Source organism: Zerene cesonia, chromosome 15, assembly GCF_012273895.1.
Source record: "Zerene cesonia ecotype Mississippi chromosome 15, Zerene_cesonia_1.1, whole genome shotgun sequence".
NCBI classification, from domain to species: domain Eukaryota; kingdom Metazoa; phylum Arthropoda; class Insecta; order Lepidoptera; family Pieridae; genus Zerene; species Zerene cesonia.
This window is the reverse complement of record NC_052116.1, coordinates 145,387-165,574: the sequence shown is the minus strand read 5'-3', so window position 1 is coordinate 165,574 and position 20,188 is coordinate 145,387. Positions and strand designations below refer to the sequence as shown.

Here is a 20,188-nt window from a genome sequence, read left to right as displayed (position 1 = left end):
GTAGATAGCTGGACAACCGGAATAACATATAGGCTTTTTATCCCGATAAACCTACGGGATACGGACTTACGCGGTTGAAACCGCGGATCGCAGTTAGTTAGACATAAAGCTATTTTAATCTTGTGGTGTTCATAACATCGGGCTCGAAGGACCAACGTTACGTACTTGTCGATGAGGTCGATGAGGTCGGCGCGCGCGGAGCGCAGGCGGCTGCGGAGCACGAACCACTTCATGGCCATCTTGACGGGCGTGGTGAGGCAGGCGGTGAACAGGTCGGCGGGCAGCTCGGGCGACATGGGCAGGCTCTGGCCGGCCGCGCACGCCGCCAGCTGGATGCAGTTCTTGTACGAGACGGGCGGGCCCGCCGCCTCGCCGCCCTTGCTGCTCACCTGCATCTGCGCCAATCCAACCAATCGCCCAATCGTCAGAAAGAGAGGGGGACAGATATCCAAGTCTAGATGGAAGGCTACACAGCTAAGTGTTATATTTAAATACAATATTCTATGTATTAAAAAAATTATGAATATGAGATTAATTTTTCTTTAATCCATTGAAATTATTTTAACCAAAGAATCATACAAGTATGCAATTCAACTAAGAATAGAGAGTAAATGAATAAAAATTTTTCATTAGTACTTTATTTTATTCATTTCACTAATACTTAATTTTATTCAAAATTAAATTTAAATAAATTATTATCTTATTTTAAATTAATAATAGTAATAATTTCTTCACTAATAGTTGTCCATCATCGCATAGCTACCTCGTAATCCCGCTCGTGCTGCTCAGCAAACTGCTTGAAGTTGTCGACGATGACGCCAGCGTTGGAGCAGTCGTACACGTAGAGGGAGGGCGCGCCCATCCACGTCTGCAGGTCGTACATCGACAGCGGGATGTACTGCGTGTACGCCTACATCATAAACCTTTGTTTAGTGTTAGGGCTAGAGTTAGTTTTGATTTAAATATTCTTGAACGCACATATAATTTTATATGTGAATATGAAATGAAATTGCATGTTATTTACATTGATTATCATTCATTCTCAATTTTTGATAATTTGAACACATTTTGTTGAAACACAGTTGAATATATTTTTTATGCATGTATATTTTCTTATGTTATATAATATTTTGATTGTTTATGAAGAATTTCTTTTAAATAAATGCGATATTCTAAGAAAATTTAAATTTATAGAAAGAATACATTGTAGGCCTCTTTTATTCTTGTACAATGACTAGGTCCAAATGTCGATAAATGATAAATCCTAACAAACTTCGAATATTTTCAAATATCAACTTTATTCCATGGAAATAAAGTTCATAGTTACAAAGCGAATGAATCGTCACCTTATTGAACACCCATATCTCGCCCTGGGTGGTGGGCTTGGGCACGCCGTGTCCGTTGTAGTGGAACAGCACGCGCTCCTCCTTCGCGTTGCGGCGCAGTGAGCAGCACAGCTTCTTAATCTGTTACATACGAACATATCTTGTTAGATCTTTGTATGATCATAATATGTTAAAAAAAAAGTTATTCTTCTATCTCAATTTTCGGACATGGATTTAAAAAACACACATTTGTATAGACATCGTAAGGCGTTACGAAATCCTATCTATCAGAAAAAATACATTAATAATGTAACTATTAAAAACATTTCCTTTAATTTTAGCATATTATATTGTGTTAAATATATTCACATTACACAAATAAAAATAACATAGCGATAAATTTTTAAACAGATAATCTTTCGATATTTCTTATAATTCCATTAAGCAGGCAAAGAATGTAGCATAATTTTTTTATCATCTATGTACAAAATGATTTATATCATTATTCATTATTCGGCATTTAAATCTATTTGGGTTTCAAATTTATAAAAATATAAAATGCATTCACACACAACATACGAATTGAATGTCCTCACAAAATTGATGACATCAGCCAGTATATCATTAAATTAGGCAAAGTGAGCTAATCCGCCGCCACTGCCCTGATTCGCACAAGGTCGCACTAGCCAACACTCAGTGCTTCAGCCAGGGCTAATTACCTCATTTGCGTTATTCATAGCTATTTAGTGTTTGCCACTGAACTCTAATTTGATTCATTAATTATAAATTTAGAAGAACATTTCCTTCTAACTCATTTAATTTGTGATATCATTTTACTTATTATTAAGGTAGCAAAATGTTAACTAGTCGCAACTGTAACGATAAGACATAAAATGTTATTAAAAAAAAAATGGTTGCCTGTAAAGTCGGTTTTACGGGCGAAGATTTTACGTGACAACGTCTTTTTCTCTTAATATTTATTGATATGAATATTATTAAATTGCACAATAGGAACAAGGAATTGAATGAAAATAAGAATTGCACAAATTTTTACTAGAGAAAATATATTTTGTTTGCTAAAAAGACAGAGACAGAGACACAAGCACGCGCCGATGCAATGCGCCTAATTCTCTAGTGCTGCGCGCGCGGCGGACCGATGATAGTTTGGTGACTCATCGTAACGTTACCGGGCGTTACACTTTTTCATAAGTGACTCCGAGCCGCAACCTAATTTAAGACGTTGTCACGTCAAAAAATTTTTTTTTTTCATAATAATCAAAAAATTTTTGTCACCATCAAAACAAAAAATAATACATCAAAATAATGTCTAAATCATCATTTAGATACTAATAATACAATGTGTATGCACAATTGCTAAAATGACACTTAAATTTGCATTATGGCTTTCCAATTTCTCTATTGACATACAAATATTTCATTTAGTATGTTTATATGATTTAAAATATTCAAAACAGATGGTTTGAATGATGCTTATTACTCTGTCACACAAATAGTTTGATTGGATCTGTACAGATAGATTAGCCTTATAGGTGGTTAAGTTCACAAATAATCCTTTAAAAAGTTTGCCTATGTCTATGTCTAAAAGTGAGTCACACATATTGAACTCAAACTCAAACATTTATTTATTCATGTAGACTTCTTATAGAATTGTATTTATCGTCATTACAGTTTCAACATTTACCACTGTTTCGAAATGCAATTTCTATAGAGAAAAAACCACAGAAAACTTGGAACATTGTTTATTTTAAAATCATGTCAATTCTACATAGCTTATATGTATATATAATAAATATAATGAATTTTCTGTCTTCCATATATTCATTAATGCTGTAGTAGGATCTCTCAAATAAAACATTTTTAATACAGATTTAAAATTTAGCACTACTAAACTATTTAATACATATATTACATCACCTCATCACTAGTAGGGTCGAGAGACTGCTTGTAGCGCGCGCGCGGCTGCCACCGCTCATATTGTGACTGTAGCGCGTGACCAATTGTTTCCAGAGCTTTGGTTGGAGACAAGGAGTTTGGATCTGTGTACAAAATTTATTGAATCACAATTAAAACTTAATCTCATTCATCTTACCTCAAAAGTCGTTTACATTTTTGAACATGAATTATTCCTGTTCTTTCGTGTACTCACTTCATAAATTTACATTGAGCAAGAATGTGTATCTCTCAGAAATTATACAACTATGTAGTGATAGATAGATTTTTGTGCAACATTTTTAACACTTGGTTCAAGCCCATTTATATAGTCTGTATATAAAAAAGAATTCTTTTGAAGGAGAAACATACCTATCCAGCATTCAAGTCTTGCACATGGCTGTGTTTTCACAACATCAGGTGGGTCCACACCTACATTGAGGCACAGGACGAGGGCCACACAGTGTGTTTTGTACTGTAAATAGATTTATAACAATAAATACTTAAACTATACTCAACTGCCTCTTCGTAACTCATATTTATCTTTAAAAAATTCGATTAAACAAATGTGAAGTTTATGGGTTTTATGATAGTTTGTTAGTAAGTTGTTTTTTGTAAAGGAAAATCCATGATATCTTCTTCGGCTAGGTGAGAGGACTGTGGATAATGTCACACTCAACTGAAATACTAATAGATGATAATTTTAGCTCAAAATCTTATATATGGTATTCTAGTGTATAAACAATCATAATGTTAAAACAATGTCGAATAAGCAATGGGTTGTAAAAATATATCATGGTAGAACATATAATTATTTCATGTTTAAAATGAATAATTGTGAAGGTATATAAATCACAAAAACTTGAGACAAACTTTAAAGTCTAGTTTATATTAGTATGTAAAGATTCATACTTCTAGGAAAGAGTGTATGTGTCACTTAAAGGCCAGCAAAGCACCTTTAAAATCTCTAGTGTTACAAGTGCAGTGGTGAGCACTAAACATCAGGTGGTCCACCTGCTCCTTTGCTTGATATATCAAAAAAAATTAAAATAAAAAAATCTTTAAAATGATTGACAGGAATCAATGTAAACAATATATTTATTATTAAATAAAATCTGTTATATTTTTGTTTTTTTTTTTACAATAAGGTATACAAGGTTTATAAGGTATTATATTATCAAACAAATGTTATGGTATTTCTGTTCTCACTGTTATTCATTATTACTATTTAATTTTCTTTATAGATATTATGTATGATTTAAAGTGAAAATAAAAAAATGCCATTCAATAATAACATTTATTAAATTATCTACATTGCTTAAAGTCGTCGCATTCATTTCCAATGCGATGTTTATTATTGTCTTCACATAAGGTAATTGATTGAATAATATCTTGAAATAAAAAAAGGAAACCGACAAAGTTATTAAATAATACCAAAACATTGGAGCCCCATGTGCGTTTGTTTTCATGACATCGTGAACCTGCGTGTTTTGTTACGCAGTTACGACGCACTAGGCATGTCTACTAATGGATTCCTACCTTCTCCTTTACTCTCCACGTGTGTTCCTCTCGTTCAGCACCTTTTATTGGCTCTGTATGCCTAGGCTGGTTAAAACATAAAGGTAAATCGTCTTCATAATCCGAGGAATCACTATCAGTCTGATCACTGTTATTATCCTCATCATTAACTGCGAGATAAGGAGGCATTTCTGTCATTTTAACTTAACACTTTTAAACAATCACTTAAAATTTTAACCATTTAACGCATGTAAACAATAAAGAAAAACATTTTCAAAACCTTAGAGAATCGTGTGCGCGTCCATTTTTCGACACCACATGGGAATAAACAATAAATGCGCGTTTCAATAAGTGTCAGTGTTGCCACTTTTCAATTTACGCACAATCAGTCACTTCAAGATTTGAGTATAGATAATAAATGTTTTAACGTTATAAAAGTATTTATTTCATATATATTCAATTTTAAGAAGCCTTATACCTTATCATATACGATCGCGTATTTACTGTATACTTTATATCAAAATATCCAGTATATTCTTAACTTTATGCAAATTTTTAATTTCATTAAATCTCGACATTATTACTCATTGTCATGATATTGTAACATGTTAATTAATTAGTAGTTAGTTAACATATTAGAGAAAGCCGAGATTTAAAAATATATTATTTATACTTATCAATAATTTTGGGTCCACATAAAAATCTTTATAATTTGATAAGGTTTATTTCAGTTTTTAATGATGTTAGATGAGGAAACATATACAAGCCACCTCATTTTATTACAAAAGCACCATAATTTTAGATGTTTTATTTGAATGAACTTAAATTAATATAAATATTGCAATTAGGTACATTACTGGAAAAATACTATTTTATATAATTATATGAGTCCTAATTAACTTTGAGCAGATCATGGGTCACATTTTAACAGCACTGCAAACACTACAGGTGTTGCATACACCATCAGGCAAGCATTCTATATGAAATGAATGTCTGCAATTATAAACAACTAAATCTGAAGCATTTGAAAGGTCCCTCATTATGATTCTCCCCTGGCAGACACAGCACATAAACTCGTCAGTTACAGATATACCTCGCTGTTGATTCATGATCAATTTTTCATGCAAGTCAAAATAATTTCGCAATGTTATCACTTTACAAGCCTCTTGGACAGACATTTGTAGATGGTAATCGCACATCATTTTCACCAGAGACTCTTTTAGATCCTTAATCTCACATCCAGGTTGTATGTTTTGTATGAGCATCCTGGGATCTACATAATTACCTATCCTCTTTAGCAGCAAAGTGACACATTCTGGTTTATCAACAGTCTGTTTTATAAGATCAGTCCAAAGCTCCTTATCATTATGTTCTTGGCAGAAGTTTATGGCTTGATTTATATCTTGTAGCTTTTCAATGATAATTTGTAATGCTTCCCTCGTGTTTCCTATTCGGCCGAGTAGAAAAACCATTTCAGGGTAGAATTCATTGCTTTGACATACATCTAGAGCTTCTTGGATGGGATAGTTATCACTACATTTTAGAAAAGGCAGTAATTTTTCGCGAGCATACTTTGCATACAATTTTACAAGCTTTCCATGGTAACGTCCGTTCGGTTCAACTTTACTATAAGCATCTAGATATTTAAAAAGGTACAAATCATGATTCTGTAGTTGCTTCTCCACAACTTCTACGGGCACCTTTGTCTTGTCATATAATAAAAGTGGAATAGCAGTATCACAGTCAAGATTCATCAAGTCTAGAATTTTGTCATATATCACAGAGTACATATCGTGTTTTATAATAAGCTTAAAGACATCTTTGTGCTGGATCTTTAAGTAAGCAGTTAATGCTTTATCATACTTCTTTTGATAGCAATAAAGTAGAGCTAATGCTTCCAAATAAATATTTTTATCAACTTCAGTTGTCAACAAGTGTTCCAAAACTTCTTTAATAATAACCCCAGTTTTATACAGCCCAGGATTCCATTCCTTTACTAATTTTAGAAATCCTTGAGGATCTACTTTTAAATACTCGTAAAATATTAATTCGTACATATGCGAACTTAGAGCTTGATCGGGATTTCGGGGCACATAAGGACTTATTGTTCGAAGTTGGTTAACCTCAGCAAACTTAAGTATTTGATTCTCCCATAATATTTTGTCATTTTTGCATATTCTAGCACACAAAATTGCAGCTTCTTCGTACATATGCTCAAACATCAAATGGTCTAAATACTGTACTCCAACCGTCACCACTGAATGCTTTGCGGTTTTCCCACCGACTTCTTCCAAAACAGTAATTGCTTTTTCAAATCTTCCATGTTCTGTTAACCAGTTCACTCTATCGTCAATATCATAGGGACTAGCTATAACAATGTCTTTTGGTGATACAATAAAAAATCGATTCTCTTCAATCAGAATGTCCAGGTAATAGTCGTTACATGAATACTCTTCATACCCCCGAATATTTAAACTATCGGTAGAAACTTCACAGAAGTCACAATCTTTATAATCTGCGACTGACAGTACAGGCCTTTGAGCTTTCCCGCTTTCAGCGTCGGGTTCCTTAGGTACGCCTAGTAATACAAGTTGATCTTCAAGAGGGCCCAGGCCACTAATAAAATAATCTGTTTGAAAAGTATAAACAGGATCAACTAAATATTCAGTCACATCTCGTGTTTGTAGCTCAATTTGGTTTCTTTTTCGTATCACACATATACGTACAGTATCTACCCAACCTATCATGAGGGTTTTTGGAGCAGACCACAGTAAGTTACAGCGGAAGTCCTCTATGGAGCGATTTGGAGCTTTTTCCCATTGAATAAGACCTAGAGAGCATCTTGGGACTAAGTCGTACACACGAACACCGACTTCGCTGGCCCAGGCGACGAAACGATCATGCCAGGCAATGGCTTGCACATATCCTTCACATTCACAAAGGACAGTGCTGCGCAGGCGGTTCAAAAATGTTTTTTCGTAAAGTGTTAATTTATTATCACCTGTAATCAAAAAAATACACCCATCTTAATAACATCAAGAAGATATGTTTACTCCCAGTGTAATAAGTTCAGTAAATGATACCAATTTCTATCTCTTGACTGTTGTCATTTTATATCTGGATAATGGACAAATTGAAAATAAAGATGAACTACTAATTTGGTTTTATATTTAACTTAAATACAAGTACAGTACTCCTGTTTATCTAAAATGGGGATGTTTAGGATAAAAGAGGTCCTCCATTCATACATGTTGCGCCTGTGTTCAACTCTTAACATTTTGTACTGAAAATGATGTGATAGTTTGATTGAAACATAATAGAAAAACACAGTTGAAATGTTCAATAATAAGACTCATATTTTAGTATAATTACAGACCGCCAGCAGAGGGAAAAATAACCATTTTTTTTATTTTGTTGCATTCCCAATAAATAAAAATGTTGAAAAATTTTTTGAATAACTACTATTCAATAAACTAACCTTTAGTAAATTATTAAAGTAATATTAGCAAGATGATTTTTGTAGATGAAATAATTAATAAAAAAAGTTGCGATTTTTTTTTAATAGTTCTATGAATCTAATTGGAAAAACAGAATTATGTATGCTTCTATAATATTATTATAACATGATTCTATAATAAAGTAGAATATATAAGGTAATTTTTCTACTTGTTCTATTAGGCAATGTATTGCATATTTTAATTTTCTAATTACCAGTAAGAAACCTTCTTCCAGAACCTGATTTGAAATAATACGGGTCTAAGGCGACAGATTTGACCACACGACCCAGAGTCAAGTTATGGGTATTGTCATCCGTGTATAATCCATACACTAGCACTTTGCCGTCGTCGGAGCAACTTGCAATGTAGTCTCCATTCACATCTACTGATATTTTGTTAACGGCGATCGCGTGAGCCTGTAAATCTTTCTGATTGTTGTCCATGGATATGGGTACTGTATTTCCTTCGTGATCCAATAGGTGTATTACGCCCCATTGCGTGCCGAGACATATAAACTTTGTATGCACACAGATACAGCTCACGGCATCTTTTAATAGTATATTTTGAACGTCATTACCCATTCTATCATATTTTAACTTTGGCTCCTCGTCAGGAGGCAAGCTGTCGCAACTTTCCAAGTTCAATGCCATGTTATTTTGTATTTCTATCTAAATGGTGACAAAAATTACATATTTGATTAAAATTATGTTTTTCCTTGAACGATCCAGTTTCTGTTTCGCCTTTGTATTTCCACATAAGTCTGACATTTATCACTGTTTGCTAATCAGTCAATCAGATGGCATTTGACACTCAGCTTAGCAAGAAAATATTGACAAATACTGACGACCTTCGTTTCAATTTACTCTGTGTACGTGTAGAGTGTTGTGTGAATTTACATAATATATATAAGTTTTATAGAAAATAAAAAAGTCTTTAATGTAAGTTATTTCATTTTAAAATGAGTATGACTTTTTCACTTTAATATCAAACAAATGTGGATTCGTTTTTTATTAGAAACCGTGTTAATTTTTTACGTTTTTATTGTTTTTTTTTATTTTTAATTATAATATTCCTACACGTAGACAATAGAAGTACTTTGTGAACGGTGAAGCATATCTACAATCTTCTTTTGGCTTAAAGGTCTCGTAACCAAGCCATTAAATATTTAAAAAAAAAATACAATCTTCTTCTAAACGAAAAAAGCGGGAAAATTTAAAAGGAAAAACTGTATCTTTACCGTTGTAAAACAAGTTTTACTGTTGCTTTAGGTATATACTTTTGGTCTTTGCTTTCATTTATCAATAATGTATAAACGTAATAATGAGGGAAATGAACATTTCAACAGCAGGACATATAAAGAACATTTGTCAGCATTTGGACAAAAAGTTTTGTCCAATTTAATAAATTTACAAATAGGTAAGTGTACCTATACACATGGACGCAGATAGGAACATTGGTAGACCCGAGGGAGATTCTGTTATAAATTTAATTTATTAGATACCTTACTATACATAATATTGTATTATCCCCAAGAGCGTCATCGCAGTTTATGTGCATATGGTGAAGAAAACCAAAATAAAAGGCAACCACAACCCCAAACGCCACATCATAAAATAATAATTACTGCGTAAGTTGCTCTTCCATATTACAATCTTCTGGTTGAAATTTAACTTTTTAGTTTCATACGATTATATTTCTAAGGAATATAATAAAATTGATCTTTAATCCAGATTTTAACCAGAGCCCTTCCGTCGCTATAACACAGCAAAGACCGCTTAGACCGCTAGGGCACAAATATATATTTTTTTAATGTTTATTAGAATTTTTATGATATAAAACTAAAAAGTAATGTTCAACAAAATCCGGGTTCCATCGACATTGTTATCATTTAAATACTGTTTTATATGGGTTACGATGTTTAACTAACATTTCAACATGACGTTGTGGGTACCTTAGGCCATTAAAACGAAAGGATAGAAAAAATTCGATTGTCTAGGTAGGATCATACGGTATGAGTAATAATAGTTCGGCGAAAAATGCAGGTACTAAACCCGCCGCATGTTCGAATTTTTATAATCTTTTAGAAAGAGGACTGTTCCCTTCAAATCTAGTAGGTAGTACAGTTATCCTTTCTACAAGTATCTAAATAACTCTTTATCACACACATAGTATGATAATAAATAATGCATTTGCTGTTGAAATTAATTTTACATACCACAAATCGTAGTACTAAGCATAACATACTTATATAAAAACGATGATAATGATATTATGTTAAATTTATTATTATGGAAATTATGAAAAATACTGATATTTATTTATATAAGATATTTTTGTTAGGTACAATGACAAAAGTGACTCCCAACAGCAAACTCTCGAATATCAACATAATACAATTTACACAAGTAGTTCCAATGTAGAAAAATGTGCAGATACAGTTACACCAATACCTACGAATATGGAACTAATTGAATCTGCAATCGACGTAGCCATTCCTCAAACTTCTTCTATTCCAGTGACCACGAGTAATGTTTTATGTGATAATTTAATAAATATTAATGAAAAAACGAATGTAATTGATAATACAAATGCAGTGGATTGGAATAATTTCATTGATACAGATCTATTATCAGACTTCAATACAAATTCAAATGCATTTTCGGTCACGGATATCCCCAGTAATAGCGCTCCACTATTTAAACTTCATTTGGATAAAGAAAAGATAGATACAAGCATTAATTTTGAGAATGAAGAAAATGTGAAAGATAAACGAATCAAACATACAGCTGCAAAACATGATGTCAAAACAAAAGCAGAATCGAATACAGCATTAGATAAGAAACCAAATTTAAGAAAAAAGAAATATACAACAGCTGTTAGAGACTGGTTAAAAGATATTGACTGTGGTAATGTCGATGTACGTGATCAACATTTTGTAGTTAATAATAACAACAACGCTATTCAAAACAGTACAAGAGTAATTACAATGGAAAAATTACCCAAAAATAACAAGAAAAAGAAAACAATTCAGGCACAATTAGCCAATAAAGATGGCGTCATGAAGTATTCGAAACCGAGAAATAAAATAAATGAAAAACCAGTAGAGGAAAATACCGAAACGATTAATAATATAAATGAAATAGGAAACAAAAACGATGCTATAATTGATAAACGAGTAGACGTTAATGTTAATACTAATATTACTGTAATGAAAAACTGTGTAAAAGCTCCTAAAAAGCATAGGGATGATAAGGTTAAAGAAAAAAATGTTAAAACCAAGTTTATAGCGCCGATAAAATCTCAAATTCCTGTAAAAGACATTACGTATAACGTAACTATAGTGAATGAAAACAATTTAGACCAATGTTTAACACACTTGCATAACACGGAGATTCAAGAAGTGGTGGTAACTTTAGTGTATGGGTACGATTTGTTTATTATAAACATTTATTATTGATATTACCGCATTGTCTTGCTTACTTATTTGCGTCAATTGTGCTGGTTAACATTGGTATTTTTATTCTTAGCAATGGATTCTCTCAACTGAACAGTCACCACACCGACGACAGCTGCACAGCTGAAGGACTCATGTTTATGATTAATAATTATTTTTACTATTTCAAAGGAAATGATAAAAGCTTTATGTACGTTTTGAGCTTTGTACCGTTTACGACTTACGTGTTGAATCAAAAACATTTTGCACCTATAGCTTCTAATTTTTTCAGAAATACTATCAACGAAATAATGAATCGGAAAATAATCAGCTATGACATGAAGCATGTGTTAATTTACTTGATTGCAAGTTTCGATATTTCAATAATGAAATTGAATCTAAATATATTCGATGCTAAGGTTCTTATTACGTTACTATTTTTACCCTATAATTCTCAGAATAATACTATTAAAGTAAGTAGATTTTTTCATAAACTACCGCCATTATAATGATTTTAAATATAATGTCTAGATAGCTGCGTGTTTGATAGAACCGGACAATACCCCGGAAAACTTCTCCGACCTACAGCAGCTATTGAACTTCAAGGCAGAGTACACGATCGCAACAGCCTGCGTCCTGCAGAAGTGCGCCTGGTACATGACGTCGCTGGCACTGTGCGCGGCCACACTGCACAGAGAGCTCGTTGAAAGGGAGCTTTGGAAGCTCTTTGTGGATATCGAAATGTCTGTACTTCCTGTTATTGCAGGTGGGAATGGTGTTAGGAGCAGAGGAAATATTGCAAGTGACGTTATTGTACGTTGCGTTTTTTTTTTTGAGGAGGGTATTCTTGCATAGATACCCACGGCCCCAGGGTAAAGGAGCCTTCGGTTTAATTACTGACATAACTGAGAAATAAAACCAAGGGGCCAAAGTCAAGGGGCCTTGGGAGCTGATCAGAATATGTATAAGAATATGTATATAATATATATAATCCGCGACCCTATTATGCGTTGCCTGATGCCACAATGGTAAAAGGTATAAATCTAAACAGTGAATGGAGTTATTACGTTATCCTTCCTACTAATCCTACTTCCTATCCTATCCTACTAATATTATAAATGCGAAATTTGTAAGGATGTGTGTGTGTTTGTTACTGTTTCACGCAAAAACTACTCAACCGATTGTAATGAAATTTGGTACGTAGACAGCTGGACAACTGGAATAACATATAGGCAACTCTTTTTTCCGATATTCCTACGGGATGTGGACTTACGCGGTTGAAACCGAGGGGTGCAGTTAGTGCTATTTAAAGATAAAGTATATGTACACATTTATTACAGTTTGGCAGAAATGCGAAAAAAAACAACGTAGGAACTTAATCATAACCACTCCTTTTCCCTACCGTGGCTAGGTTAGTTTGTCAAGTATAATTTTTCCTCAGCTCAAAAAATTTAATGTAACGTTCTTAAATAAGAGTGATAGTGTCTATTTCACTAAGAAATGGAACATCGCGGAGTTTGCGTCGATCTCGAGAAGCTGAAATCGATGGAGGGCGTGTTACTGAAACAGATGAAGGCAATAGAGCTGGAGTGCCACAGGGCGGCCGGGAAGAGCTTCCAGGTGAACTCCGCGGCGCAGGTCAGGTCCATTCTGTACGACGAGCTGCAGTTGGACACCAAGTGCAATGTCAAAGTTAGAGAGACTGTCTGCAAGGGAGCGAAGTCTACTTCCGAAACTATGGTGAGTTATGTGGCTCGAATAAGGTGTATAATAATAAATACGGATATGGTGTGCTTTATGGGTAATAAAGGCTTCTAGCATTATTGTTTTAGTTTCATTTAACATTTGGAAATTGTAGACTTCATTGCATTCCTAATGCAATTTATAATACAATTTTTTTATCTGACAACGAACACTTTTCCAGCGACTATGGTCACGAGCAAGCCGATTAGAAAGTTTTCAATTTGTTAGCAATGTTTCGTAATTATATTTTGGGTTTCTAACTGTTCTTATAGTTACGAAGTCTTACGTCAGTGCACCCGCTGCCTCGCCTCATCCTGGAGTACCGCCACCTGCACAAGGCGCACGCGACCTTCCTAGCTGGCATTGTGCCGCACGTCAGAAATGGGATCGTCAGACCGACTTGGTAGCGTTATTTATAGTCAATTATGTGTTATTGATGGGTTGTTATAAGTAATTTCAGCGGTTTTTTTAATATCATTCAAAAAATTTCATGTAGAGCTAGTTTTGTTGAAATTATAGGATACAAACGGCAGCAGCCACGGGTCGCATCGCGTGCAGCAATCCCAACTTACAAGCAATACCTAAGACTCCGTTCAGTTTAGTTCTCTTCCCTCAGGAGAAAGATCATGGTACCTACTATACTATACTATATCTACATAGTATAATAATCGATCGTTTACTAATTAAATTCTTCAATCTCAATGTCTTATTAAGCGTTTTCCAATGCATTGTCTAATGCCTCCCAATCTCTAAATTCTTTTCTCAAACCGATTAAGTTTGAGGAAAAATATTAATATATAATACGAGGCTTATGTTCGCGGGCTCGCACACATTAACGTGTAGTAGTTTAATAAATGTTATTAAACTATAACGTACTTATAATTATACGTACGTTCCTCCTTCCTCTTGAATCACAATATCTATTTAAAACCCCATCAAAATACATTGCGTAGTTTTAAAGAACTAAGCATACGTACATACATACATAGGGATAGACGCGCGAAGCGACTTTGCTTTATACTATGTAGTGATTAATATAGAGCACGCTTTAAAGAAAAGCATATTTAGTAGCATAATGATACGTTATCATTTGTAAGACGAAAGCGTGGCTCTGAAGTTCCGCTCGGTGTACACGGCGCGGGCGGGCTGCGCGCTGCTGGCGGCGGACTTCAAGCACGTGGAGTGCCGCGTGTTCGCGCACCAGGCCGCCGACACCGGCCTGCTGGCCGCGCTCGCCAGCCCCGACCTGTTCAGGGAGCTCGCCGCCAAGTGGTGAGATTGCCACCGAAATAGATACGAATATTTTGAGCACTTTAATAGGTCTAATACTTAAGCATTTGAGCAATTTAATAGGTCTAATACTTAATAATTTGATTTGAATAGATTTGAAATCCTATTTGAAACACTTTCAAACTTACTCGATTGTGTGAAATTTGGCCCGATATACATGTTCGTAGAAAATAAACTTGGTAATTAAAGTATAGTTAATAAATATGTGTTATGTGCAATAGCGTTGTCATTTATTACTTAAAACTCGGTACTATTTTAAAAATAACATCCTAACCATCCAATATTATAATGCACAATTTGTAAGGCTAAACAAGTCGGCAGCGAGTGTGAGCGCGGAGGAGCGCGAGCGCACGAAGCGCATCGTGTACGCGAGCCTGTACGGCGCCGGCAGCAGGAAGCTCATGGAAATACTCGACGTGTCTTATGATCACGCTCTGTCCATTATTTCTAGCTTCAATCGTAATTACGCAGTTTTTATTTTGTCATATCTGAGTTTATTTCCACCTATGTACACTATTTATAAGTATGGCCCTAATATTGAACCCAGAGGTACACCAAACATATTTAAAAAAAAAAACCAAATGATCTTAGTAAGTTTTAAGGCAAAAAAAAACGTAAAAATGAAAAGCTTTATGATAATGGCTTATTATAGCAACGATTAAAGTACCATTCCAAAATTTAAATGAACGTATACTTATGTGTGTAAGGTATCAAGCGCTTCACTTTAGCTTTGTTTTAATTGCATTTCTTTGTAGTACCTATAATTTCTAAATTCTCGCCCTCAATCATCCCAAAACTCAACAGGAACATTTCCCGCAATGAAAACGTTCGGTAGGTGGGTAGTGAGTCAGTGCGAACAGAGCGGCGGGCGCGTGCGCACGGCCAGCGGCCGCACCAGGACCTTTCCCGACATTAATAGCAACGACTTCGCGACCAAGGCGCATGCGCAGCGACAAGCTATCAATTTTGTTGTACAAGGTATAGTAGCAGCGGCCTCTGTAATGAAAGATTTCATTAATGATCATCATCTTTGGTGAGATAAGTGTCACCATGGATTATAAGCTGTCACTGGAGTGGGGTTCCCCGTTGCAGTGCCAACTGAAAATGTAAAAAATGAGCGCTAAAAGCAAAAGCTCATTAAAATGTAATCTGGTTTTATTTAAATCTACCTGTATATTATTATAATTTATATCTAATCTCAGCTAATACATGAAAGGCTTAAAAATGAATCAGTACACGATTAAAATTTAAATTCTTTATCTAACCTCTGTTTGTAATAATCTGCTGAACAATAAAAATATCTTAAAATATCTGGTACTACTCCTGTTGATAATTTTCGTGTTACCAAACATGAATGTATCTAGAGGGTATATTAGTGTTAAGCCGGAAACATAGATGTCGTGGCTTGGCGCACTTGCAAGAAGCTAATCAGTTTCATACATTCGATATGGTTATAGACATACTTGTATGTCGTATTGTGTAACGCAACGCAAATATGTCTCTATCTAGTGTAGTTAGTTTATGCTATCTGTTTCCCTTACCATATTAAACATATTAAAACACATGAAATCGCTTAGCTTCTGTCTAGCCCCGCCACGACACTTATTTTTCCGGATTTACACTAATATAACTTTTAGACACACTTATGTTTGGGAGCAGCCCTGCCGCACATAATTTCCAACCGATGTGCGGCAGGGCTGGCGGCGGACGTCAGCAAGGCGGCGATGTGCCGCACGGCGCGGCGGGTGGGCGCGCCGCTGCTGCAGATACACGACGAGCTGCTGTGGGAGCTGCCGCAAGACCGCGTCGCATCCGCCGCTGGTCACTGAGCTTATGCTTTTTACTCATTTATTTTAGCATTGTAGCACCTATTATTGTATTATCTAAGGTAGTATACAATTCATGTTATATATACTTGTATATATTATGCCTTAGAAACTTCGGTGGACAAAACACACAGTATTTTCTTGTTTGATTATACGCGAGTAGGTTTAGAAATGAAAAATTAACGGATTTCAAACGCGATTTATCCATTGTTTAGCCCGACGTTTCGAACACTTTACAATACAATTTTTGTGTGACCATCAAGACATGTAACATTAGCGTCTTTAATTCGTAGAATACATGTTTTACTCTTTCAATAAATCCAACAAGGAATACGCATTTAGCATTTTTGACAAATTTGAATTGAACAAATTACAGAAATAATAAAAAGCACGATGGAGGAGTGCGGTCGCGAGTTCGGTATAACCGCGCCGCTGCCCGTGGCGCTCTACAGCGGGGCCAGTTGGGGGGACTTGACCGAGTTCTCACTCGACCATATTGGGAACAGCGAATAATCCATTCATTCATTCTTATGTCTAGTAGTTTGTCTAGCTGCAAATTTACAAATAAAAAACTATGTGTTTACAATGCGTTTTATTCTCACTCAAGGGGGAGTATGTAACATATTTATGATTATGTATGATTTTACCCATTGCCTATTACTGATTCATATAGAAAAACAAGAATTGACAATATCAAACGACATACATTAAATATAATCATGGTAAAGTCGGTTAAATACAGCGTGTTATAATATAGTGTTGTTACGCATTCGATTAATAAGATACACATTAAAATATGCATATTTTTTTTTAATCACAACAACATTACCATTTCTGGTAGAGGTATTTAATTCAACTCTCATACACTTCATACAAAATTACTTAAAAAGCCTACTAACATTTAAAAAACTGTATACTATAGTAAATGGTGTAGAATAAATAAATAAACACATGAGAAAATGAAGCTAAGTGCATTAATTATTTTTACAAAATAACTCGCGCAACAATTATAGTTACTTGATATCTTCGATAAAAATACATCAGAAATGTTACACAGTCTAAAAAAGTCACCAACTCATTTAGTTTATTCAAACGAAACAATTTAATTTATTTGCCAATTTTATTATATCATAAAACGGTGGGATGACTTTAAACTAACAAAAAGTGAAAATAATCTATTCCATTATGTACTTACACTATACCTGAGCATTGAACAATTAGCTCCTAAACCTTAAATCTAATAGTATTTCTTAAATAAGCTTTTAGACTAGAAAGCTATTGAGATTATTACCCTTAAATATTTGAAAATTGTGTAATTTGATATAGGAAACATTTTCAAAAAAAAAACAATATTTGAAATAATAATTTCATTGGAGAACGGCAGATTATATAAATTATGGAATCGAATATAAATTGATTTTACGATTTATCTTCACATATTTTACGTCACCACTACTCGAAAAGGAAAACATAGTGAAGAAACCGACGTGTCGAAGTTTAAAATTTCGACGACATGTGACATCTGCCAACCCTATTTTGGCTAGTGTGGTGGACTATGGCCTGAACCCACATATGAAGTCCTTATGATCATTACAATGAAGCTTAAGACTGGAATTGATAAAAATCTTGTTACCTTCAAAATATGTGAGCTGGTTCAATATTAAAGCAAAGAGTATTTTTACAACTGCTGTTTAAAATTACTAATTTTAATTCCCCTAAAGACAATCTTAAAATTGCCTTATTTTTCTTAAAATTAAAATAAATAATAACCTAACTTAGTTAAAAAACAAATTGATTGAACTAGCTTAGCGAGACATATCAATATTTCAAAAATATACAATTTAAATTCAAGAGCAATATAAAAGCACATTTGATTCTAAAAATTATTTTAAAAAATTAAAATAATTTCACTTGATTTAAGGTTTTTAGTTCCAAAAATAAAAAAAATAAAGAGAAATAAAAAAATTAACCACCAACAGATCAAAACATTTTCACCATAACAGGTTATAGTTTGCACTTTTATCAATATTGTTGCACCTTAGTTAGGATAAGTGCAACACAAAGGTTATGGGTGACCCTAAGAACTAGAAAGTCTTAAGATTGGCTAAGACCAACATTAAATTATCCGGCACAGTATTACACGAGATTCACACTGTTTCTTTGTTATTTTTAAGAGTGTTCTGATATAACAAAATATACAAAGTTTACTTTCCCAAAAACCGTGAAGATTCGGAAACTCTCATTGTGCAGTGTTTCACTTAAGTAACAGTCAAGTCTTCACGGTGATGCGCATAAAAAGCGGATGCGTGTGCAGCGAAGCGAGGTGGTTGGCGGGCGAAGCGAAGCCGTCGCGGGCCGGCTTGGTGTGCGCCATTATGTGGTGCCTGTCTATGTTCTTGGGCTCTTGCTTGTGCACTAACATTGTGTAGCGAGATATGTCTGGCGGGAATCTGAAAGGGCAAAAGTAATCACTACATAGTTTAAAACAAAGTCTCTATCTCTATCCCTATGTATGCTTAAATCTTTAAAACTATGCAATGTATTTTGATGGGGTTTGTTTTAATTGATAGGGTGATACAAGAGGAAGGCTTCTATATACAATAATATCTATTATCTACTCCGAATTAACGCGTGCGAAGCCGCGGGCAAATGCTAGTTTTATAATAAGCACAAAAATTATCACAAAGTAAAAATTTATAATTTTTTTGTTAATAATGAATGTTTTTCAGACTCTACTCCTTGAATTTAACTGTATTAGAATGTCTGATAATATACAGATAACCTACTATCTACACCATGGAAAGTAGACATAGATGTATTGATATTGAGGTGTTATTTATCAGTTATTATGTTATTGTCACAAGAATCTACACACACCTAATATCAAAAATCAAACATATAATAATGCTCTAAGATATAACTTATTTATCGTGATTTATCTTTATTTACATTTATCATTTATAAATTATAGGCATTAATATTTATAGGCATACAACATTCAATCTTCAAGAGAATATTGAAGAAATCAAAATACTTAGTTTCTTTATAGGAATTATTTAAATCAGAAATTAAAATGTAATCAAACTGGACCAAATATTGTAACAAATTAAGTTTTATAAGAAAAAAAAACTTACCTTAGAATGTCATAATTGTGTTTCTTAATCCTAGCAGCAAATTCATCATCCTCTCCTCCCCAGCCCTTAAACTTATTAGAAAATCCATTCAGTTCAACATATTGATCTGATCGTATTGCCAGCACACCTCCAACTAAAGTCTTGTACGGCAGAACAAATCGAAACTTATCAATGATAGCACTCATGTGTCGAGGTTGTTGCAGACAAACATACAGATTTGCAGCATTCAGGGGCAACAGATCCACATCATGATGAATGAGGCAGGGGAATTTGTCTGCGATTGCCTGTTTAGCTCCAATGTTGTATAGGAGACCCTTGTTGAATGGTTTATCGTCTTGCTGTTCAATTATATACACTCTAAAATATAACAGTGATATTAGGTGCACAGTAAAATAACATACATGAATTGTTACAGGGCAAAACCATAATGGGCAATAACATTACATAAATATACATATTAAAAAGTAGTGGA

At 34.2% G+C, this 20,188-nt stretch overlaps 3 protein-coding genes across 3 annotated transcripts in view; 2 read left to right on the top strand and 1 right to left on the bottom strand.

Annotated features, from left to right (window-relative positions):
- Positions 1 to 20,188, top strand: part of LOC119832298 (N-sulphoglucosamine sulphohydrolase) — a 28,252-nt gene that overhangs the window by 1,665 nt on the left and 6,399 nt on the right. The gene's annotated exons all lie outside the window — the stretch shown is intronic.
- On the bottom strand, positions 5,508 to 9,074 carry LOC119832296 (vacuolar protein sorting-associated protein 41 homolog). Its single transcript, XM_038355959.1, has 2 exons — positions 8,505 to 9,074; positions 5,508 to 7,794 (listed from the first exon to the last, which is right to left on the bottom strand). Exons 1-2 carry the CDS (start codon positions 8,938 to 8,940, stop codon positions 5,711 to 5,713), a joined length of 2,520 nt encoding a protein of 839 aa, XP_038211887.1. The 5' UTR covers positions 8,941 to 9,074; the 3' UTR covers positions 5,508 to 5,710.
- Positions 15,442 to 17,165, top strand: LOC119832306 (DNA polymerase nu-like). The gene is made up of 3 exons (XM_038355970.1): positions 15,442 to 15,734; positions 16,452 to 16,577; positions 16,959 to 17,165. Exons 1-3 carry the CDS (start codon positions 15,575 to 15,577, stop codon positions 17,093 to 17,095), a joined length of 423 nt encoding a protein of 140 aa, XP_038211898.1. The 5' UTR covers positions 15,442 to 15,574; the 3' UTR covers positions 17,096 to 17,165.